At 36.8% G+C, this 25,632-nt stretch overlaps 2 protein-coding genes across 2 annotated transcripts; one reads left to right on the top strand and one right to left on the bottom strand.

The window, feature by feature from the left end:
* The first annotated feature begins 13,074 nt into the window (after positions 1 to 13,074).
* LOC133873079 (universal stress protein PHOS32) lies at positions 13,075 to 14,263 on the top strand. The gene is made up of 4 exons (XM_062310798.1): positions 13,075 to 13,432; positions 13,565 to 13,674; positions 13,816 to 13,934; positions 14,014 to 14,263. The coding sequence occupies exons 1-4, from the start codon at positions 13,258 to 13,260 to the stop codon at positions 14,099 to 14,101; spliced, it is 492 nt and encodes a 163-aa protein (XP_062166782.1). The 5' UTR covers positions 13,075 to 13,257; the 3' UTR covers positions 14,102 to 14,263.
* A 10,186-nt stretch (positions 14,264 to 24,449) lies between these two features.
* LOC133873381 (probable glutathione S-transferase) lies at positions 24,450 to 25,632 on the bottom strand. The gene is made up of 2 exons (XM_062311093.1): positions 25,387 to 25,632; positions 24,450 to 24,815 (listed from the first exon to the last, which is right to left on the bottom strand). Exons 1-2 carry the CDS (start codon positions 25,630 to 25,632, stop codon positions 24,450 to 24,452), a joined length of 612 nt encoding a protein of 203 aa, XP_062167077.1.

The following is a 25,632-nucleotide window of genomic DNA, read 5'->3' as shown; positions in this document are numbered from 1 at the left end:
GTCCTTTATTCTTATTCGCAATTGCATTCCAATTGACCATCACAAAGCCAATGTTAAGAACCGACCACTTTGGAGTCACATAATTACCTTCCTTTTATTCTTTTTTTTTTTTTCCTTACATGCCCCGTTGTATTTGCATTTTTTAAGGCAAATAGGGATTCCAACGCGGTCCTCACAAGTCGAGTAGAATGGCTAAACAATCCCCTATAGATTAGAGAGTTCCTTCAAAACCATAAATTTCTTGCCACTACGGCCATGAATTCAATATCATTATCTTCTAACTTATTTTATAAAATCTCCACAATATGAATAATTTCATTATCAACCACGCAATTCTTTTGTATTGTCCTTTTACACAATTTTAAATTTTTTTTTTATACTTTATATCACATCAATTAATTCTTATAATTATTTAAATAAAAATTTCATAACACAATCATTTACTAAATACACCCACGATCCCCGCGTCTAACCCTTTTCCGTTTCTTTGTATTGTTGGGGAAAAAAAAACTTACATGAAAGTTCCAAACATGTCCTAACAAACAAACAACAAAATCGATGAAAATACTGGGCTATTAACCTTTACATATTTCTTTGGGCAAACTGGAAACCTTAAAAGGAAACGCCTGTTTATCCACATTGGGGGGTCCAAAAGCTGCAATAAAACTTGGTGGACCAGAGGACAAGGTGGACCAATGAATGTCTTGTAGCACTCACCCTGATCAACAACTGAAAACACAAGAAGATCCCACCTTTCCGATCCCAGTCACCGCCACTGTCACGCTTTTAGCGGCGCGTGATTGACATTTTTCGTGTTTAAAAATTCTTTCTAGAAAATGAAAAAAGAAAAAAGCTGGAAAACCCCCCCCTCCCCCCTCCCCAAATTATCTTTAATTATTGCTCAGATCTTATTGACGTGACAGAGTGATAATTTTGAGAGACATATTTATGTTGAGATTTTTATAATTGAAGCCGTGAGTGGTGGCAAAGTCGGTACCCTCGGTGGAGTCCAGATGGGCACCGGGTCTCTCGGGGTGCTCATTGGGAGGCCCACGGGTTATAGAATGTGAGAATGTGTGTTTTACTCTCATTATTTCGATCTTTTGAGTGTCCGTTAAGCTTGCTGCCTTTTTACCATCTTATTCTTCCCTCACTGCTTTATCTCTGTTTTTATTTTCCTTTTCTCTGTTCTCTTTTTCCCTTTTTATCCTAATCGTGTAAAAGTAACTAATTCGGTGACAATTTATGTTTGCCTTTCAAATTTGAATCGTGTCCAGATATGAATATAAAATTATATAAATCAATCTCAATCTGATCAATTTGATTGAACAGATCAAATCGCTCCATCATGACCCTGTAATTTTAAATCGATTTCGCGTTGAAACGATATAGGGTTCGAACGAATCCTATTCCCCTGTTGGTTGGCTTCTTATTTCTCACTTTAATGCCTGGAGCATAGACATCTTTTCTTCCTATAATTCTTTTATGTAGGACCCGGGTAAAAGAGATTTAAAGTGATTTCGTTGAATCGCCATAATGATATGCGTGGGGATCTTATCTTGAAATGTTTTTTCATGCGACTTTTTGATTAGGCCAAATTCTTAGTGTGAAGGGAGTTTCTATGTCCGCACCTTCACATGCAAAGGGGAGGCTACACATATCCAACTCATAAAATAAAAGCTAATGAATAAATTGTTTTTTTTTAAAAAAAAAGTACAATAAGAAAAAGAGAACAAAGCTAAGAAACATACAAGAAAGAGGAAAAATCTTTTGCAATACAAGAAGAAAAAGAATTTAATAAAGAGGAAATGATGAGAATGCGGCTACAATTTTTTTTTGTTGCGGCCTAATTTGTTATATAATGAGCACATGAGTTTACACTTCGATTAACTTTACGAGCTGTTGAGCTACCTAGTAGATGATGAAATTATGGAATGAATAACGGAAATAGTAGAAACAATTCTCCAGTATTGAGTGATGACGGGCAATTAAAGAGTTAGAGTAACTATAAGTGAATCATTTTCCAAAATAAAGTTAGATAAACCCAAAGAGACCGCCAGTTGAGCTACCAAGAGAGCTGCAAGAGCTTCGCCATAAATGGAAGAACAAGGAGAAGTGATAAGAGAGATACATTTGATAATAAATTGTTGAAGTGATAAATTATTACTTACAAAAAAGAAAAAAAGAAAAAGAAGAAGTATTGATAAATTATTAGAAGTGTTTTACTGTAGAGATTCATGTTATTTGGTATTTTATCAAATTACTATCTAAAGTTTCAAACGCATCAAATTATGTATTAAGGTAAGCATTGTCATCAACATTTACTCAGTTAGATTTTTTAACTGTGAGAAATAACACCTAGGCTGAAGCCCATGTTATATTCAATCAAATTTTGACATTCATACATATATTTAAGGCAATACCATCAAATCATTTTAAAAATATATTAATTCAGGAGAAAAGTAAAAAAAAGAAAAGAAAATTGACAAAAGAGTGTGTGAGAGAGAGAAAGGTGATTGGGATAGCCGAACCATCCTCAAAGGCTATTAGAGGTGGTTCGACTATCTTTCGCCGCCTTTAGGATGATTTGACCACCCTTTTCAGAGACTGGTGTTGGTTTGATTACCCTAATCAGGCCTTAAGTGTGACAAACCACTTCAGTGACTTTGGAAGTGGTTTGATCACCTCCTTTAGCCATTGAGAGTGTTTCAAACACCCCTAACCTAAAACTTTAGGATTTTCGAACCACCCTAAAGGTCATTAGAGATGACTTGGCCAACTCTTTTAAAGACAATGAGTGGTTCATTCATCCTTAAGGGCTTGTTAGGGATGGTGAACCACCCTTAAGCTTTAAATGAGATACTCGATCTATTTTCAAAGGTTTGATTGGATGTGGTTAAATCATCCCATTCTCTAAAAGGGGTGACCATATAACACCTAAAACATATTTGGGTGACCGAACCTCTTCCAATCACGTACCCCTTCCTGCTTTGATTTGATTTGATTTTTTTATTTTTTACGTAACATTTTTTAAATAACGTGGTAATGTTGACTCAAACACGTGACACAATACACTGCCAAAATTTTTTTGGATATAACCTGAATATTGGTCTAAGTTTCATTGCTCACGTAAAAAATCTTATAGACAAAGTGATTTAATATTGCTATAGTAATTTTACGCATTTTAAACTGAAAATTTGATTTTGATAAGAAAAAAGAAAAAAGAAAAAGTCAACAACAATGACCTCTACAATATTTAATTTTCCTTTGTTTTTATCTTGGATATTAGCGTCTATATGGGTATACTATGTTAGTTTTTGTTCTTATCTTGGATATTTAGCGCCCATATAGGGATACTAATCATAACATGTTAGATTTTATTGTTGGATTGACATTTATATGACTAAACTTTGAATTAAAACAATATTTTCACATGTACTTCAAAACTCACGTGAACCATTTTCAAAGAGTTGTTTTTTTTTCGTTATAAAAATTCCTAATTAATGCTCCGTTTGTTTCGACGTAAAATGGTTTTCGTCTTAAAATAATTTCAGGGAAGTCATTTTTCTGGAAAATATTTTTCGTTGAAAGCATTTTTCGGTGTTTGGCGCATACGAAAAATCACAATTTTTTTTTTATTCAATCTATTAACCTATAAAAATCAATTTTTATTCAAAACATATAAATATTAATGTAAAATAATATAAAAATTACCGAAGACGAGATTCCGTCATTGACCGATAGGATTTCGGCCACTTTTACTGGATTCCGCCATTCCGACTACTATAACCAGAATCCAAGATAAAGGCCGGAATCCGAACAGTTTCGTCGAAATCTGGGTTGGCTGGATTCCGGCACTGAACAGCCGGACTCCGGCATATTGGCTAGAATCGCCGGAATCCGACCATTCTGGCCAGATCCGGCCTGCCGGCCAGATTCCGACTAGATGACCAGAATATGGTTGCCAAAATCCGGTCAGTCCGGATTCCGGCGGGGATGGCCGAATTCCGGCGACATAGACCGGATGCTGTTGGATTTCGATATCGGCAAGATTTCGGTGATGGTCGACTGCTTGAAGTGAAGGTAGACTGTGTTGTTTAATAGGTGTCGAATGGGTCTGGCGACTTCGAAAAATGATTTACGCTTTTAAAAAGCGTAAATCATTTTCCGAAATTTACTAAGGGTTTTCGGTCAAATAGAAATAATTTTTCGTTTGACTATTATTTTCGCCCCTACCAAATACTGAAAAATGTCGAAATCATTTTACGCCGAAACATACGGGACATAATTAGAAATTTGAGTTTAATTAAGATTTGAATTGATAAGTTTATTGATGATTCTAGCCGCCCATGATCCTCAAAGGAATGTTTTAAAAGTGGATCCAAGAAGATTTGTGGGCGGTGAAATGCAATCAAAAGGATATAATCACGTTAAAAAGCTAATTGGGCGGCAAAAAGAAGGATTCATACGAGTCAAACCTAGTAGCATTATTAACGAATAAAATGTTAAATTTTTTTTAAAAAAAAAAATCCAAAAAATAGAATAAAGATGAAGATATCCCATTTATATAAAAAAAATTCTTTAATATATGTACCAGCGAGCTAACAATTTTGAGCTAAATAAGTTAATTCAAATTTATACAAACCGAGCTTGTAATTTTTGAACAAATCAAATCAAATTTATAAGGATTTGTCTCATTTAATACATAACATATTATTATGTTTACGATTAATTTATTTATTTTCCAAATCGTTCAACAAATCGAGTCAATCCGAGTAAATGAGCTGCTGACTGAGTAGTGACGGTGATCCTCCCTCCATCCCAAGAGCTTTGCAGATTCCATCCACGTATTCATGCGTTAAGAACGTACACAATTATTGTTGTGGCACGTAGAAGAGATGCACATGGGACTCATCCACACCCCCCGAATTATTAGTGACCAGGGCTAAGCCTTTTTTGCGGGCCTAGCCCCCTAGTCATCTTTTTTGATCAGGGAACTCTGGGGGGCCACCGTCCGATCTCTATGAGAGCTGGCACGTAAGAATCACATCTGCCTATTTTATTATTCATTAATCGTACATATTTTTATATATATGATTATGATTATTTTCTGCTAAGCAAATTAACGATCAATTACCGTCTTCAATTTATTAATTAAAGGGTACAGTGAATAAACGAGAAATAATAAGGTAGTGGGGCAGCCTTCTATCATTAAAGCGTGGTGAACAAGTAATGGCTTAAAGGTCGGATGGTGTGGCTACGTGAATTAGTCACCATACTCATTAATACACGATCAATCATGCACTCACCATCAGAGTTGCCCATCATGGCGGGGTTTCTTAATTGCCGATGATGTTTATTAGACTTTATTTATTATTATTATTATTTTTTTATAAGTTGACATGGATGATGTTTATTAGACTTAATTGCCGATGATGTTTCATTGAATGGAGGCACTCATTTGTGTAGCGCTTTTACTGGTGTATTCAGATATAAATATAAAGTTACGTAGGTAAATTTTAATATGTTAATTTCATGTTAAATTTATGAGTAATGTAAAAAAAAATTATGCTTTTATGTTGTATGTCAGGTTCAAATTATATTTGGACATGCATGAGTATAAAACTATGTGTCAAACTTTTAAACTATAACTTATTAATTTCGTGCTAAGTTCGTATTAAATTTGCGAGTCGTTTAAAAAATTGGCAGTCCTACGACATTTGAGTCTCTCAATTAATTTCTAGATATCACGTATCAAACATTAAATATTTTATCAGCCTTCAAAATAGATCTAACTAAATAAAATTATTTTGTCATTCTTTTAGCTTGTTCTCAATTTTCTAATAAAATAGATCTAAAATTCTCTTTAATTTTTTTTTTTTAAAAAAAGATTATGAACTTTATTATTATTTATAATGCTCCTGTGGAAAAAACCAAAAAACACTGTCTTATTTTTTGCTCAGACTAATAATAAAAATAGTAAAATAATCTCATAGTTCTCTCCTGGAAGATGGATTTAGTGAGTGTAAAGTGGTGGCGCGTGTATAAAATAAGGCTTATAAGAACCCCAAGGGATCCAATAATCATATAGATTAATATATGTTTAAGTGACAGTAATTAAAAAAAGAAAGAAGGGGAAGGAAGCATGGGTGTGAGAATATCGAGGAACACGTCCCCTTGATTAGCGGTGAAGCATGGGTTTTGTGTCCTAAGATTGTCGTTAGCCTTTTGATGGTGTGAGTGTCTGGCTGTCTATGTGAGATAAATGTTAGGGGTTCCGAACCGGAGATTCTTTCCGACAACTTTGACCATCTGTCCCCCTCAATTGGCAGCTACCGCTTTGACTAATCCAATCCACCACGGCTTCCGCTTCTGCCATTGTCTCTCTCTCTCTCTCTCTCTTAGTGGAAACCAGACTAATCCCATCTTCCTTAATCCTTTTATCTTAAGGGAAATGCTAATTGTCTTATCAATATCTGTCTTTTTATTTGTTTATAAAACCATCCATTATATGCCTGGCAACATCCATTCATGATGTCGGGATAGAACAAGATTATTATTATTAATTTTAGGGAAAACTTCAATTTACCCCATGAAGTTGTCGCCAATTTGTAATTCTAACACCAATGTTTCAATTTTGTTAATTGCACCCCATTAAGTTTCAAAAAATTTCAATTTAGGGATTCCGTCCAAATCATCCGTCTGAATTAACGAAATTTGCCTCATGTGCCGTTCACGTGCCTGTTAGGGATAAAAATTGACCAAAATGCCCTCTACAAAACGACACTGTTTTGTGAAACACCAAAACCAAAATTTCCCTCTACAAAACGGTGCCGTTTTCGTACAAAACATCATGGCCCTGTCAGGGAGCAGGTTGTCGGGGAAGACGGCGTCAATCGGTTGGCGGCGAGCGGGTCGTCCTTGACGGAGATGGATCGCGCGATGAATGCCAGCGCAGATAGAAATTTTCGAGGTGGGTCGTGTATCGAAGGAATTTCGTCCAGGTCTGGAAGACCATTGAGGCCGTCTTCCCCGACGAGTTTTAGGGCTCGACACACAAACGGTGCCGTTTTGAAGCTTGGAGAAGACTTACAAAACGGCATCGTTTTGTGAACCTTCTCCAAGCTTCAACGCTCCATGGAGGACTATTTCCAAGTGAGGATTAACGGGTTTTCGTCGGCCTAGGGTTTGCGTCGGCCGATTGTTGAAGGAGACAGGGAATGCTAAACGCAGCGTTTTGCTGAGTCTCCTTCTCAGCAAAACGCAGCGTTTTGTTGGAAAAAAAAAAACTGTTCAGTGCAAAACACTGCGTTTTGCTGAGAAGAAGGAAGAAAAAAAACAAACCCTCACAAAATGCTGCGTTTTGATGAGGGTATTTCTGTCTTTTTGTTTGATTTCGTTAAGTCAAATGGTTGATTTAGACGGAAGGGGGTGAATTGAAAATTTCTAAAACTTAATGGGGTGCAATTAACAAAATTAAAACATTGGTGTTAGAATTGCAAATTGGTGACAACTTCATGGGGGTAAATTGAAGTTTTCCCTTAATTTTAATTGGTAGCCAAAAATAGACTATTCGAAGCAGGTCTCTCTGGCTCACTCAACCAAGTTCAAATGGACGCACGTACAAGTAATAAAGGAATTTCATGTCTACAACTTCTAGATTATTGGGCTTGTTTGGCAAAGACATATACAAAACAGAATAGTGAGTTGTTAATTTTGAAATTAGTAAAAAGTGATGATGAGATATAAAAAAAAAAAATGTATAGAAAAATGAAAAAATTTTGGATTGTAGTGAATAAAAAATTATTGATGTGATATAAAAAGTGAAAAAGTAAAATTATTTTGATGTTGATTGGTATTAAAAAATATGAAAAAATGAAAAAATAATTATATGAACAGTAACCTCACTATTCCGTATTATTCTGTCACTTGGCAAACAACCCCACTATTCGGTATTACATGAATTTCTTTGTAATGCCCTTTTATCCTCGGGTCAAAGGATAACGGAATCAAATCAAATCAGAAAACACACTATAAGTAAAAATAGCAAGGAGTTGATCGACTCACAAATTTCTCTTGACCCAAGGTTTGGCAAGTGAATCGATTCAGAAGTCAAAGTGTGTACTAAGAATAAGCTTAATTTGAATAGGGGCTAAATTTTAAGATTTTGAAAGTTGGTCAAATTTAATTTTTATCCCCTAAAAATATATTTATTTAATTACATACAAAAAATTTAAAGAAAATTTTCAAAACGGGGAGGCATCACCCCGCCCCCTGTTCCGTACATTCCTGCTATTATGGTAGAGTTACTAGAGTGTTTCGTGCCATCACTAAAAAGTTGTTAATTAGAATTAACTGACATTTGATGTGCTGTCATTTTTGCCCGCTCTTTTCTTGAAACAGATGTTCACCAAAATTTTCTTATTATCGAGCAAAATTCTTTAAATTTTCTAATATAATTTAATATAATTATTCAAACTTCACTATCTCAATATCATCATCTTTATAATATTATTAATTCTTAAGGTCATTGAATTCAATGAATTTAACTATTTAAATAAAAAAACATTAGTATTTTAAGAATTTATCATTAAATTATAATAAATTTTTTTTGAAAGAATCTTGCCCTTCTTTTATCTTCCACAGAAACAGACAGCCGTTTATAAATTATTAGCACTACTTGACAAGCATATAAGCCTTCTTCTTCTTCTTCTTCTTTTTTTTTTTTTTGGGAGAGGGGGGGTAACTTGTATAGGGTATATATATAAAAGACTGATTCAAAAACCACAATTGATTTAATTAGTTTGAATGTAAAACGAATGTTTCATTAACCAAAATAAAATTGATTATTTTAAAGCCACTTCATCCAAAAAGCAATTTAATCATTGGTTGTTTATATTTTGAAAAGGTGCACACTCACTATATCATGAAAAAGATAGAAAGTAAAAGAGATAAAATGTAAGTAATGGAGCCTGTTTGGGTGCTTGCGAGAATAACTCCTATGCTTAAGTTAGTAAGTGGTTAGGAGACGAGAATTGTAATAGAGTTAAAATTTTGAGCTTTACTTGATCGTGATTTACTTGTTATAGTAATCCTCGTACAACCGTTTCCATTCCATAATCCCTTTTCAACGTGTGATTAATCCCATGTTAGCATTGATTTAAGCATAGTTTATCCTCTAAGTTAGGAGAGTGCTGCGTGTCCCACATTGTGGCTTGAATGACATTTTTAATCTATGTAGCACAATAATTATGTTGGATGAACCCTGGTTAATGGGCTAATATTGGGCCTTAGGGCGCAGGCCGTGTGGCCCACTTCCCAACAATGCCTAAGTACTAAGCTGTAACCAAAAATCAAATGGTACGATATAATAATTTCGTTTTAAGTTTAACCCACCAACTTGGCCCAGTCTTGGATTTGTTTTGTTGGATTTTTTCAAGTAAGGCTCAAAATCTGCTGGAGTTCTTTGAGGCCTGTTTAAGATCAGGCCTCAAACCAGTCCAATCAGTGCTGTGTCACTGTTTCTGTAGCATCAAGCTTCACCGGCCCGGTTACCTTTTGAGAAACAATATTTTGCCAACTAAACACATAACTATTGGCACAATTATTGATTTTTTTTTAAAAAAAAAAAAAAAAATGAAAAACACAAAATCAGACCCCAACCCATTTACATAATTTTTTAATTTTTGTTTAATAAAAAAAATTAATATTGTGTCAAAAAGTGGCAATATATCATATCTTTTGTCTTTTGGTGCGCCTTTGTTCAACTTCACAGGCAATTGCAATTATTGATAATTTATTTCTCCGTTTGTTCAATTTAAATTCAGCTGCCTCGATCATTTTTTATTTTTATTTTGCAACATTCTCGTAAAAAAATAAAAAACCCCACAAGTGCTGAGATCTTTTATTACACTTTCTCAACCACGTGAGCTTGATATATGGTTTGTCAAGGCCGGATCCCTATAATAGGAGATTCATTCTCTTATCTCTGCCTACTTTTTTTTGGACAGCAATACAAGAGCATACGAAGAGACCACTTGTAGAGCCTTCTATGCCGGCAGGAGAGCCTCTCACTCTCTAGTTATTATTCTTTCCATCCCCTTATGAAAAATCATTAGAATAAGTATTTGTATATGCGATAGAAAAGAAAAAAGAAAAAGAAAAAGAAAAAAAAAGGAGTTGTTGATCAATGTGGTATTATTGCTTAATGTCGTATCCAATCTTGAAATCATTGGCTTGACCTTCTGTCATCTGATTTTTCCTGGTGACAATATTGACGATTTCTTTGTTGATTTTTCTCCCTAACCCAGAACCACACACTTGGGAATCCTCACCTACTTCTTGATTTATTTTTCCCCATTCAAATTCTTGACACGTGAATTAATTGCAAATTCTATCCGAGATAAATTGCGTGTAGGACTTCTGCCCAAATTATGATCATGTGCTTATTAGCAAGTTGATAATGCAGATTTTTCAATGCCGGCCAGTTTGAAGCAGGGTCTGGATTTCGTACAACGACCCTCTTCTATCCCAATGTAAAGCACCGATCAATCCCATCTATTTCTTTGTCGGCTCATCCAAACTTTGAATTATGGGATTTGTTTGGCAAAATATGTATATAACAAAACAGAGAAGTGAGTTGTTAGTTTTGAAATTAGTAAAAAGTGATAATGTGATATAAAATAAAAAAAATTTGTATAAAGAAGTGAAAAAGCTTTATATTGTAGTGAATTTTTTTATTTGAATAGTAATAAAAAATTATTGATGTGATATAAAATGTGAAAAAAGTAGGAATGTTTTGATGTTGATTGGTGGTTGAAAATATAAAAAAGTGATAAAAAAAATTACATGAACAATAATAACACTATGCTGTTCTGTTCCGTCCTTAAACAAACAAGCCCATGAACGTAACGCATAATTAGTGTGTTTTGGTTGGGGTTTGATCGGTTTAATTAAATGTGTCGAGTTAGGGTTGACTATAATTTTATATTCATGCCTCGACATTAAAGTTAGACATACATCTAAGGTTGGATGGTCTTTGGCAACACCATTTTTTTTTTTTTTTTTTTGTTTTTTAAATATTATTTTCTATATAATGGCTCTGTCAATGATGACTTGTTTATGCTCAGATAATTTTTCTTTTTACTCTACTAATCTTTATATCTATGTATTTATTTATTATGTAGGTTTAGACCTCTCACACAAATTTTTTTAATTCTAATCCTGCTTGACACCACTCAAATTTAACATACGAATACAAATTTCCACCCGGGAGTTACTTGTAGCATTTTGCAATATTGATATTTCTCTAAATTTTATTATTGGAATTGTGGGAGCTATTGAGGTCTCATATTCAGATGTGATTTTGTGAAAATATTATGCACATGACAAGGACTAAGGAAGGTTCCGAGTAGCATCTTTTGTTTTGAATTTTGTTCTTATCTTGTTCATTTTTTCATTTGCAATCCAATTTCTCTTCTGATTTTGGGTATAATAATCCCAACCAAATCATATGCCTTCTCATCCACTCAATTTCTGGTTGAATTTTGTCTTTACTTTTATTCTTTGTTTATTCATTAGAAATGACAGTGGAATTGTTACACATTATTATAATAATAAATGGTCTTTAATCAAATCCAAATATCCTCAACTTAAACATCAATTAATATTTTTATTTTTATTAAAAAAAAAAACCAAGTAAAATCTTCGCCAATGGAAGAATTTCTCTGTGGGACATTCATTTTATTTCTTTTCTTCAATAATACATTTTTTTTTTTCTGAGTCTTCAATAATATATTTTAAAGAGAAATTATGTATGTTCTCTAATTTGCCTATGAAAAGGATAGTACGGCCCTCGGCGTGCATGAGGTTTTGTCTTGTCTTTTTTAATCGTGAGTAATGCCAACCAGTCAACAACTTCAACTTAACCAAACAGTGGTCGTCTTCTTTCTTAGTCTCGTTGGTTTCCCGCCGCACGCTGCGATGCACGGCCAATTTTAATGTAACAAGTTAAATCTCCGCCGGCCAAAAGAATTAAAAATCCAAAGTTAAGCCAATTGCTAATATTTTTTTTTAAGGGTTGGGGCATTGATATATCCTTCAAATATACATTAAGTTTCATTTTGATTCTTAAAATTTAAAATTTCACTATGAAATCCTCAATAAATTTTAAAAATAATAGTTAAATCCCTCCATTAACATGGTTGATGACATTTAGATTTTGTTTTTTATTTTTATCTTTTAGTAATGTTAATTTTCACTCACTTTTATCACATATATTTTATAATGACCGACAATGAGTATTTTAAGTATATATATTTTTTTTTAAAGTGGCTAATAGAAGAAACCACTTAAAATATGAAACGTCAACCGGTGTGAAACGTATGGTTTTATAGAGCTGAGCACATGAGGATCGAATTTCACTTAGACTGTTTGTTTCGACATAAAATATTTGTTCTATTTTTTTTTTTTTTTTTTTTTTTTTTCAGCATTTTGCTCTTACAGAAAATTAGTGACAAAGAAAAATGGCCAGCGACTTTCGACAACCTTTGGCAAAGGTCTGATGAATCCCCACAATTTGAAAAGAAAAAATTCAAATTCAAAAAATAGTTCACGATTTTAAAGAAAAGAAACCTTTTTACAGAAATTAAATAAACTTTTCTAGTTAATGTTTTTGGTTTCCCAAAAATACAAAAAAAAATATTTTTTTGAAATCATTTTATACGTAAACAAATGTAACCTTAAATTGAAACAAAAAATTGGAAAAAGAAAGAAGAACCAAGTTCATGTTAAATTTAGTTCCAGCACTCTTTAGGTACGTCCTTTAATTTTTTTATTCCCTAAAAAAAAGTCAGTTATTTTATTTTTTATTATAGTAATACGTGTCACAACATAATTGGTAGGGACTACAGGGTGGAGCCAGGCGGATACCCATCAACGGTTATTGAATCGTGTCCCACTATCAAGTGATCTGTGATGGCTCTGATTCAATTAAACCAACCAACGATGAAGCGTACAAGCATTCATCTGGAACATTACATCATATGATTCATATTTCTCTATTTGTAGCCTTTAAGCATCAGAAAGACAGAAACCCTGTCCCTTAACATAAATCAAAACCATTTTCTCTCCTCTGGCTCTTGGAATCTTAGAACTTTTTGACGTTACTCACACGGCAAGCCCGTTATTCTTTTTTTCCGCTGATTACAAAAACCAGAGGTTGCTGGAAGGGAAAGTAGAAGAAGCTAGAAACAGAAAATGGGAAAGGATAGGAAAATTGGTGTGGCTATGGACTTCTCAAAGAGCAGCAAGAACGCTCTGAAATGGGCTATAGATAATTTGGCCGACAAAGGTGATACCCTTTTCATCATCCACATCAACCCCAACACCCCCGATGAGTCTCGTGGCCAGCTTTGGACCAAATCTGGCTCTCGTAAGTCTCAATTTCATTTACTTTTTTTTTTTTTTTTTTTTTTTAATGATTACTTGTAGTAATATAATAATCAAGATCATGGTCTGTTTACTGGCTTCGATCTGATCTGAAATTTGATATGGGATTTTGTAGCTCTTATTCCTTTGATTGAGTTCAGAGAGCCCGAAGTTATGAAGAAGTACGGCGTCAAGACTGATATTGAAGTTCTTGATACGCTTGACACTGCTGCGAGACAAAAAGAGGTTTTTTGCTCTCTCTCTCTCTCTCTAGAGTCTCTTTTGAGTTTTTCTCTGTTCTTGTTAAATAGTATGTTTCTGATAATGTCTCTGTGGATTTGATGAATTTTTATGCCTTTTATTGGGCGGTATGAATGTGATTTTTAGGTGAACATTCTGACGAAACTGTTCTGGGGAGATCCGAGGGAAAAGCTTGTAGATGCTGTTGAAGATCTGAAGCTGGACTCTCTGGTAATGGGAAGCAGGGGGCTTAGTGCCATTCGAAGGTAAAAGATTGAATTTTTCTCTAATCAAAATATCAATCGTGTTCTTCTGGGTGATTGTAATTGTGCCTTTGTGCAACAGGATTCTGCTTGGGAGTGTGAGCAACTACGTGATCGTGCATGCTTCTTGCCCTGTGACCATCGTCAAGGATTCAAGCTCTGCCCAGTAATTTGGATCTTGATTTTTGATCCATTTTATGTTTTCCTGAATACAAGTGAGTTTCCTTTCTGGAGGATAATTGAACACTAAATAGATGGATGGATATTGGATATATATGTACGTACTCCTCTGCTCATCAATTATGAAGAACAATTAATTTGGTTTTGGCATATTTAAGTTTGCCTCACTAATTAATAAACGTAAAACAGACCTTAGTCAACAGAATTTTAATGGCCATAAGACACGGGCTGGTTCAGGTCCTTGTCTTGTCGTTTATTAATCTCTTTGTCGTTTGTAAATATGTAAACGTAATTTGATATGCATTATTTTTTTTCGGCTGAGATTTAGAATCCCATATAATATCATACAATGGGTGATTTATATTTTATACGCACGGACAGCTTTACCGAGAGGAATTTCACTTGCCAACCTATGTTTGCCCACTCAATGAGAAAGTTGTGACCATGTGGCGGTAGAGTAGGATTATCTTAAATTATTGGATTGAATTTAAGAGAATTTATGCAAGTGATTGTGAGAGATTACTTATCTGACCAAATAAAAAAATTGGACTGTCCAACCACTTATCCAATCAGGTGGGTTCCATAAGTGATCTCTTACGATCACCTACTCAAAATTTTTCAAATTCAAACAAATAATTTAAGAAGATCATAATTCGTGGTTGTATCTGAAAGAGCTTGAAATAGGAATACAAAGAATGCTTGATATTATTCACAATGAGTTTTACAATATTTATACACAGAAATATGAACGTTGGAGACAAGCTGTCTATAGTAGAAATAATAACGTTAGAATGAGATTGAGTTCCCTTGTAGACTTGGAGTTGCCATCTTGGTTTGCATGGTATTTGGTAGCAGCGTGAGTTTCCTTGTCGAGTGCATGATATACGGTGATTGAGATAGTTTCCTAGCTTAAGTGATTTGGTTCCTGTCGTGAATGATTAGTGGGATTTGTCTTTCCTGATTTGATGATCTGATTTGGTCTTCATGATTCGATGGAGCTATTGAAGGGGTATTGTCTAACAACCCCTCGCAAGCTGAAGGTGGTGCGGAGAGAACCTTGAGCTTGGTCCGGAGAAGGCAAAACTAAGCGGAAGTCAAGCCTTTGGTGAAGTTATCGGCTAGCTGATTGTGAGTGGAGATGAATTTGACGAGAACATCTTTGTTGACCACCTTTTTGCGAACGAAGTGGTAGTCGACTTCGACATGCTTGGTACGGGCGTGATAAACCGGGTTGGAGGCGAGAGCAAGAGCACTAATGTTGTCACACCAAATCGTAGGCAGGACAAGGAGAGAGAGACGAAGGTCTTTGAGGAGCATGCGGAGCCAGTAGACTTTAGTGGTGACGGTCGCCAGGGTGCGGTATTCCGCCTCTGTGCTTGAACGGGCGACAACTGGTTGCTTCTTGGCACACCATGAGACAAGGCAGGGGCTGAGGAAGACGCCGAAGCCAGTGGTCGAGCGATGGCTATCAGGATCGCCAGCCCAATCAGCGTCACAAAAGGCCTCAAGGTTGAGGGAGCCTTTGTGAAACTGAAGGCCGTGATCCACGCTGCCTTTGAGATAGTGCAACACACGTTTGGCAGCAACCTAGTGGGCGAAGGAAGGAGAGTGCATGAACTGGCATAACTGGTTGACAGAGTATGCAATGTCCGGGCGAGTGATGGTGCAATAGTGCAAGGCACCTATAACTTGGCGATAAGTACTAGTGTCGGACTCGGATAGTGGATCACCTGCAGAGGCCGAGAGCTTGGAGCTCGAGACAGTGGGTGCAGCATACGGTTTGGCACCTGCCATTGAGGATTTGTGAAGAAGGTCAATGATGTACTTGGATTGCCGAATGTGGAGGCCATGGGAGTCACGATGTGCCTGCATGCCGAGAAAAAATCAGAGGTCGCCAAGGTCCTTCATAGCAAACACAGATTGAAGCTGGGCTATGATGGAGTGTAGGGCAGCAGAGTCAATGCCAGTGAGTAGGATGTCATCTACATACACCAGTAGATACAAAGTAACATTAGAATGATAATAAATAAAGAGAGAGGTGTCAACTGAGGATGAGTGAAAACTGAGATCAAAGAGGGCTTGAGAGAGGTGGGTGAACCAGGCCTTGGTGCCTGTTTGAGGCCATAAATGGCCTTATGTAATTTGCAGACATGGTGAGGGTGAGCAGGGTCCACAAAACCACGGGGTTGCTCCATGAACACATCTTTGGTTAAGTGGCCGTGGAGGAAGGCATTTGAAACTTCGAGCTGACGGATGCACCAATTGAAGTGAACAGCAATGGCGAGAACCACACGGATGGTAGTTGATTTGAAAACCGGGCTGAAAGTCTCAGTGAAGTTAATACCACTTCGCTGATCGAAGCCTTTGGCAACGAGACGGGCTTTGAACCGCTCAACTGTGTTGTTTTGTCGATGCTTAACTTTATAGACCCATTTGTTGCGGACGATGTTGTGGTGCCGGGGGCGGGGGCAGAGAGTCCAGGTACCATTGGCAAGGAGGGCATCAAATTCAAGGCCCATAGTAGCCCGCTAGTTCGGGGAGTATACAGCCTGAGAATAACAGGAAGGCTCAAGAGGAGTGACCATCGTTGAAAGTGCCTTAAGAGGATAACGGGTAGAGTAAAAGAGTTTGTAGTCTGAGAAGTCTTTAGGCTTTAGGGAACCGGTTTTGGAACGGGTGACCATAGGGAGTGGATCAGAAGTAGGGGAGGGGAGGGCTGGAGGTAAGGAAGCCGGGAGTGTAACTAAAGGTGGAGAAAGAGGTGAGGGCAAGGCAGCCGGTGGTGGGGAGGAAGTAGGGGGACCAGGGGAAGAGGGAAGGGGAGGGCGGGGAAGAAGGAGAAGGGGGATCCAACGTGGATGGGGGAGCCGGGGTGGGGAGGGGGGGAGGTGAGCTGTCATGAAGGGTATGGGGAATAGCTTCAGCTGGGATGAGGATAGGGCCAGGGGCAGGGGAGGGGGCAGCAGGGGAGACGGATGGGGCTAGCTTGGCAGGGAAGGTGGATTCGTCGAACACCACATATCTGGTGATGATGACTTTGTTGGAGAGGGGATCAAGGCATCGATATCCTTTGTAGTGCATGCCATAGCCCAAGAAGATGCACCTTTTGCTGCGAAACACCAATTTGTTAGAAGTATAAGGGCGTAATAGAGGATAACATAAACAACCAAAGGAGCGAAGCAAGGAGTAATCGGGGTTTTGTTTAAAAAGCATAAAATAGGGAGAGCAATTCTGCAGTAGTGGAGTTGGCAGCTTGTTGATAAGGAAGGCAGCCGTGAGGAATGATTTCACCCAGTAGGTTTGAGGAAGGCCAGACTGTGCAAGTAACGAGAGTCCCATCTCCACGACATGGCGATGTTTACGTTCGGCTAGTCCGTTCTGTTGAGTTGTATATGGACAGCTGATGCGATGAAAAATTCCATTAGTTTCAAGAAAGGAAGTGAATTGCTTAGAAAGAAACTCACCACCCCCATTAGACTGTAATTGTTTAATACTGCAAGAAAATTGATTTTCTACGAAGGATTTAAATTTCAGAAACATAACATACACATCAGACTTTAGAGATAAAGGGTATAACCATGAATATCTTGAATAATCATCAATAAAAATAACATAGTAGCGAAAGCCACTTAATGATACAATCGGGGAGCACCAGACATCGGTGTGTATTAACTGTAAAGGTGCAGTGGATACACGAGAAGAAGAGGGAAATGGGAGCTGCTTGCTCTTAGCTAGCTAACAAGGTTCACACACTTCTTTATTGGAAAAGGACCCAGTGAAGGGTAAGTGGTGTTTATTCAAAAGACCATGAACGATAGAGGAGGAAGGATGGCCAAGGCGGGAATGCCAGACACTGATAGAGGTCTTCACACCAAGCAAGGCACTGAGCAGCCGTGTTTTGGGGAGAACAACCTTGGAAGTGTTGATGGGATAAAGGCCTCCTTCACTCTTGCCCTTCAGGAGGGTTAGACTCGTGAGTTTGTCCTTAATAAAATAGTGAGAGTCAGTTAGTATAAAAAAACAGTGATTATCCTTGCAGAATTGATTAATGGACAAGAGATTTGCAAGTGCTTGAGGACAGTGAAATACATGGGACATATGCAACTTTGCAGTAGGTGTATTGAAAGTTAAGGAACCAGTGTTGGTGATTTGCAAACTTAAGCCATTGCCAACTGCAATGGTGTCGGAGCTAGTGTAAGGCTCATGGATGTTGAGATTCTCCAGTGCAGGTGTTCGGTGGTGATTGGTGCCACTGTCGGCATACCAGGTGGAGTCCTCTGGTTGGTCAGAATTGTGAGCCACCATGGCTGCAAGTTGGGCAGGAGGATGACGCCCATGGTACGCGTAGTCCATCCGGTGGAAGCAGTCCAAGGCACGGTGGCTCGTTTTTCCACAAATCTGGCAGGGAGAGTACCGGGGAGCAGGAGAAGCCTGGCGATTGCTGGGATTGTGGGGAGAGAATTGTCGTGGTGCAAGAGCCCGGGTTAGGGTCTGGAACGAAGTAGGGAAGCGCCGAGTGTTATTGGGGCGAGGCGGAGGTCGATTCTTTCTTGGGAAAGAATTGGAGGATGACTTGTGAGTGAGCAGTGCTACAGAGGGGTCGGAGCCAATGGATTGATGTTGGTTTTCAATGAGCTGTTCAATGGACAGTAGTTCTGTAAGGAAGTCTTCAACAGTGAGAGAAGAGTCCCTAGTAGCAAGGGAGAGAGAGAGACCACAAACGGATTAAAAGAGGGATGTAGGCCACCTAGGATGTAGGTGATTAGTTCATCGTCATCAATAGCCTTCCCTACTGTGGCAAGTTGATGAGCCAAAAGTTTGGCAAAATTCACATATTCGGCACAAGATTTTGAGCCTTGTTGTAGAGTTTGCAGTTGTCGACGAAGTTGAGCAATCCGGGTGCGAGATGGAGATGCAAACTTGGTGGCCAGAAACTTTCAAACTTGATGAGAGGTCTGGAGACCATAGATGGTGGAGAGAACACTTTTAGCCAGTGTAATGTTTATCCAATTGAGGATAAATTGATCCTTCTTAACCCAAAGGGAAAAGGCAGGATTCACGGATGCTTCTTCCTTATTAGCAGTAGAAGGAAGGAATTGAGGTGGGCATGGTTCGGATCCATCAACGACACCCATTAGGTCATGGCTTTTCAGTATGGGAATGATTGTAAAAGACCATGTGATGTAGTTTGGACCCTCAAGCTTAAGGGAAACCAAAGGAGTAAGGTTAGGGAACACATAAGTGGTAGCGGAAGAGGAGGATGCCATAGGATCAGAGAAAAAAAAAATAGCGTGAACTTTAGGGATGCTTTGATACCATGAAAGAGCTTGAAAAAGGAATACAAAGAATGCTTGATATTATTCACAATGAGTTTTACAATATTTATACACAGAAATATGAACGTTGGAGACAAGCTGTCTATAGTAGAAATAATAACGTTAGAATGAGATTGAGTTCCCTTGTAGACTTGGAGTTGCCATCTTGGTTTGCATGGTATTTGGTAGCAGCGTGAGTTTCCTTGTAGAGTGCATGACATACGGTGATTGAGATAGTTTCCTAGCTTAAGTGATTTGGTTCCTGTCGTGAGTGATTAGTGGGATTTGTCTTTCCTGATTTGATGATCTGATTTGGTCTTCATGATTCGATGGAGCTATTGAAGGGGTATTGTCTAACAGTATCTTAACGCCTCCAGTTTTAATGTTGGGGCCAATTTGGTCTCATTAGTTTTAAACTTGCAATCAACACCAAAACTTTCAAATTGATATCAATTTTAGTGTTTCCATTTAGTATTTTCAACTTGTAATTAGCCTAGGTATTTGAGAGTGTTAAATTGTAAATAAAAAGCAATAAAGAAACATTTTGACACTTCAAATGGCCAATCCTTCATCTAGCACACGACTATAAGTGCATTCTCATCTAATTATATATTTTCACCTTTAGGCTAGAATAGATAACAAAAACCTCAATTACCCACTCCATTGTATTATTTAAACAAAAGCTAAAATAGATTTTTCATCCATTTGTGAATAGATGAGAAATCTATTCACATATCTAAAATTATTTTATTGTTTTTCTTTCGCCTTTTGTTTTTATTTCACCTTTTTATTTCACATTTTTCTTTCACCTTTTGTCTTCTTTTACAATTAAAAGAATATTTAATTGTAAAAATGCTTATTTTAATAAAATAGAAGAAAATTTAGATAATCGGATAGAGAATGCCTTTTAAAACTCATTAGCTAAACCAGATAAAGTAAGTTTTGATTAGCTATTTTAAATTGAGATATACATAATCGGAAGGAAATGCTCTAAGCTCACAACTATAGATGCAAATACTTCTCTTCTCTTCATTAGAATACTAAACAAGTTTTAAATACAGTATCGCTACTACCCACAATATAACACAGTTTCGCTACTGCCCACAATATATGATAACTTCTACGGTTGAGACCTAATAGCACTTAACTTCTCTCAAGACAACTGCCCATTAAGAGCACTAGCAGCACTTTCGTTTTGATTTTTTCTAAATTTAAGGAACAAAATTACTTTTTGTTTCCTTATCCAAATATAATTTACAATTGCTTTCCTTATCTTTCCCTATACCATTAAAATATTATATTTTTACAAACTATAAGTTCCCTACCAACCCTCACATTTTTTACAAAATCTCAATGAAAGTCCAAGAGATGATCAGAGATAAGAGAGATACTTTATGTTAAAATAATGTACATGAAAGCTAAAGCACTACCTAATACATTGGATAGCATTGTAACATTTCCAATGTTTAGGGAAGCAATATGAAAGCTACTGCTTGTCACTTTTTGTAATTCATTTTTATTTTTATTTTTATTTTTTATTTTTTTGTGATTTTTCCTATATTTAAGGAAATGAAGAGGTTATAGAAAAGCATTTGCATAACTGCCCATAAGCAATTAACCCCAATTACGTAATTCACAACTACTAAACACATTACTTCTACTACTACTAATTAAATACATTAACCATGATTAGGTCCATAACAATAATCACTGTAATCCAAAACTTCACCACCACAAACAACCTGACGTTTACAACGTCGTCAAGAACCTCGAACTCTTGCACTACGTACTCAAGGAGTGCCGTCCTAAGCCACTGATTGCCCAAAAACTTCGACATCGTCACTAATCAGCGTGAAATATGATAATCATGAATTCACCCCGTTCTCCCGAATAGCAGAATGTTCCAAAACTAGACAAAATTTGAATTGGATAATGAGAAAGAAATTCTCAACCTTGCATCAGGATGTGATCCATTTTTTGTTGAAGTATTGATTAAATAATTAAATTCATCTATTTCTCTTAGTCTAAGTTTTTAGGACAAATGATGATTTAACATGGTATTAAAGTCAAAGGTCCTGAGTTCGAACCTTAACTCGATTATTTACCACATATTTTAATTAAATAATCTTATTTTAAATGGTGATTTAACATTTTCTAGGCGTGAACTATTTTTTTTTTGGAGCTTTGGGTTTAAATTTCAAAATTTATGCAAAATAAAAATTTTTCAAACGAGACAAAAAAAAAAAAGAAAAAAAAAGAAAAAGAAGAAGGCAAAAAAAAAGAGGAAAGGAAAAATTCTAAAAAGTGGAGAAATGGTAAAAAAACAAACATTGTAATTGAAACTTAGCGGTCCAACGCTCAAATAATGGAAGCGTTTGCATTGCTAGCAATTCCAAAAGTCCAAAGGGTGAATGCACAGAAAAGAAGAAATAGACAGTTTTAGAGGGCAAATTAATTACAAGTTATTTAAACCATTTTCCATTGCAATTGCATATTTTTAGAGTATTAATTTAAATAATTAAGTCCACAATTTTTTATTAATATAATTTTTTGAGATAACTGGCGATTTAACATGTTATTAGAGCATATTAAATTCAAATCATGACTCTACAAGTGAAATATAATTTAAATGACTAAGTTCGCAATTTCTTATTTAGCAAAGATGATTGAGCTTTACGGTGAGGTTGAGACACATGCGACATACACTTGCATATGGATGCAATGCTAGAAGTCAAAATTTTGTTATTCTTTCATGCGAACTTACTGTTAGAGTATATGATAATGATCTAAAATTTGGAATAACCATTCTCATTGCCTTTGAGGAAATGACTATTCCTTAAATTGAGAAATAACTAATAAAATGGCTATTTCATTTTACATTCTTAAATTTTCAATAAAATTATTCATTTTCTTAATGTAATAGTCTTTATGAGGTAGGAGTAGTGGGGGTGGTTTGCCTCATAATATTTTGTTTTTGGAGTGGCCGAACCATTCTTAGAGCTTGTGGGTAGCTACCCATTGTTCCATTTTCAAGGTGGCCTAACTACCCGAGTAATTCTAAATGTCATATAAGTGTTCATCAAGTATCCTAAAAAAATGAGGTGCCTTTTAAAATCACGGCGTGTGATTGATCAAATAGTGATTTTGATCAAATGATGATTTTAAAAGCCACATCATTTTTTGATGAACACTTGATAGACACTTATATGACATTTATGATTACTCTTAACTACCCCCACCCTTTTGGTTTTTATTTTATTCTGTTATATTTATGCTCCGTTTGTTTCGACGTAAAATAATTTCTGGAAAATGATTTCGGTATTTTCCGGTGTTTGGTAGGGGCGAAAATAATAGTCAACCGGAAAATGATTTCTGTTTGACCAAAAATGCTTAGTAAATTTCGGAAAATGATTTACACTTTTTAAAAGCGTAAATCATTTTCCGAAGACGTCTGACGCGGTCGATTTATTTTAAACAACGCAGTCGACCTTCACGTTTAAGCAGCCGACCACCATCGAAATCTTGCCGGTATCGAATTCGGACAACATCCGGATAATGTCGTCGGAATCTGGCGACGGAATCCGGCCACCTTCGCCGGAATCCGGTCAGCTCAGATTCCGGCAACCATCTGGCCGGATTGGCCGGATCTGGGCAGACCGGCCGGATTCCGGCGATCTGGCCGGCCTCTCTGGCCAGAGCCGGCCGGCTCTCTGGCCAGATCGGCCGGATCTGGCCAGATCCGGCCAGATCGCCGGGATCCGGCCGGTCTGGCCAGAGAGCCGGCCTGCTCTGGCCGGATCCCAGCCGGCTCTGGCCAGAGAGGCCGGATTTCGGCCAGATGCCGGCCGGATCTGGCCAGATCCGGCCTCTCTGGCTGGAACCCGGCGGGATGGCCGGAATCCGGCCACTTCGCCGGAATCCAGCCATCCCAGATTCCGACAAAACTGTCCGGATTCCGGCCATTATCTTGAATTCTGACTGTATTAACCGAAATCAAGTAAAATTTGTAAAAATGGTCAGAATCTTGTCGGTCAGTGACGGAATCTCGTTATCGATGATTTTTATATTATTTTATATGTTTTGAATAAAAATTAATTTTTATAGGTTAATATGTTTGAATGAAAATATAAAAAATATTTGTAATTTTCTGTACGCGCCAAACTCCGAAAAATGCTTTCGGCGAAAAATATTTTCCAGAAAAATGACTTCCCTGAAACTATTTTACGACGAAAACCATTTTACGTCGAAACAAACGGAGCATTATTTTCTTAATAGTTTTTTAAGGACAATTTCCACTAAGCATTCTCAGAAGAGGAAGCATTTTGGCTAATTTTTGTCCAAAAAAGTCACGTGCGTATCACAACACTACACATTTTCATCAATTTAATGAAAAATGCTAGCAGAGGTCGGATAGTGTTAACTATAACAAAGTGATAGTTAGAAGGGGTCAAGTGTTACTTTTTAAAGTTTGGTGGTCTAAGTGTCAAATGGATGTAAATTTGGGAGACCGTGTATTTTTTAATGTTTTCATTTCTCAAAAAAAAAAGTCAACATCTTTTCAAAACTATTACCAAACAATTTTCTTCACTTTTCTCTAAAAAAAAATAAAAATAAAAATCAACTTTATTTTTACTTTATATCATATCAAATCAAAGTTTATTACTATTCATACAAAAAATTCAAGACAAAACTCTTTACCAAACTACACCAATACCTAACTCATGAGAAAGGTTCAGGCATATCCAAACTTTGTAAGAACCAATATTAGAAAGTTTAGTACGATTGCTAGGGTGGGAATTAAACGGCCCAATGGCGAGCTCTATACAAGAGCATCCAAGTAAAATTTCGAACGATCTTTCAAAAGAAAAGCAGAAAAAGAAATAAGGGTATGTAATATCTGCACTGAAATGATAATCGGAAGATTCAAGTGCGACTCAGTACACTGACCGATGAATAGCATGAAATTGCATATATATATATAAACCTTATTTTTAACAGAGTGATGGATTGTTATGCATGGCACCTACAAATTCATCTGTTTGGAAGCATTAGCGCTCTCAAGGCGATTTTGAAAATAGGTAACCAGTTTGTCTCTTGGAGGTAGACTTTCCTTGATTACAGTGTTGCTCACGAACTCATGACTCCAGCTGCTAAGTTTGGGAAATTTCTTTGTTGTCAAAAACTCTGACCCCCAAGCTTCTTCAAAAGCATCAAGCCAAAGGCCTATGAAGCTAGCAACAATGTCTACCATTCCAATACTCTCTCCCCCAAAAAACCTCTTTTCCTTTAGCTCATTTTCTAGAAACTCAAAAAGTTCACATGCTTCTTCCACAGCCTTCTTGCGCTCTTTCTCTTCACAACTCGTAGCCTTGAACACCGCAGGCACGCACTGCAAAAAAGAAAAAGAAAAAAAAAATTGAAATTGTCAAAAACTAGAAGATAATTAAACAGTGTCTATAATTGAAGGAAGCGAGAAAAGACAATTACCTTGTCCTCTATGAACTTGGCCAACGTTTCTCTCGTACGGATGTTTGGGCAATAAGGGATGTGATAGAAATAATCAACATATTATTTAATCTAACATGCGCAGCGGAAAACGAATAAAACAGGATTCAGGCTTACCTCTAGCCATATTTGCTCAAGCGTCTCCACGATCCATCTGAAGAACAAGAAAATGTTATTTGAGGGATCTTCTAACCTATGCCTATGACTGTATTGCCGTACTGATGGTGTACACAGGCTGTTTATTTATAGGCTAGGTCAGGGACCCTCAAATATGGTAAGTACCGTATTGTTCCTCCCATCAAGGTTGATTTTAAATCAATTAATTGATTCCATTACGGTAATCTAAATTAATTAAATTACCTAACCGTAATACCGTATATACTATTCATTTATTAAATTATTAATAAATGCTTCCTTATGTGGCATATAGGCCATATATGGAGATAAAATCTTACAAGATGGCCTTGCCATGTCTCATCAACGTATTCGAGAATAACTTGGGACTCGGCGAGAGGCTTTCCATTGTGTACAAGCATGGGAATCTTCTTGTGAACGGGGTTGTATTTGAGAAGGGAAGGACTCTTGTTGGCTGTATCTTCTTCGATGTATTTGTAGTCGACTCCTTTGAGTTTCAGAGCCATCTCTACTCTGCGACTAAAGGCGCTTTCCCAAGTGCCAAACAGTAACACTTCTTCGGCCAT

Source organism: Alnus glutinosa, chromosome 7 (assembly GCF_958979055.1).
Source record: "Alnus glutinosa chromosome 7, dhAlnGlut1.1, whole genome shotgun sequence".
In the NCBI taxonomy this organism is placed as follows: domain Eukaryota; kingdom Viridiplantae; phylum Streptophyta; class Magnoliopsida; order Fagales; family Betulaceae; genus Alnus; species Alnus glutinosa.
This window is presented reverse-complemented; position numbering and strand designations above follow the sequence as displayed.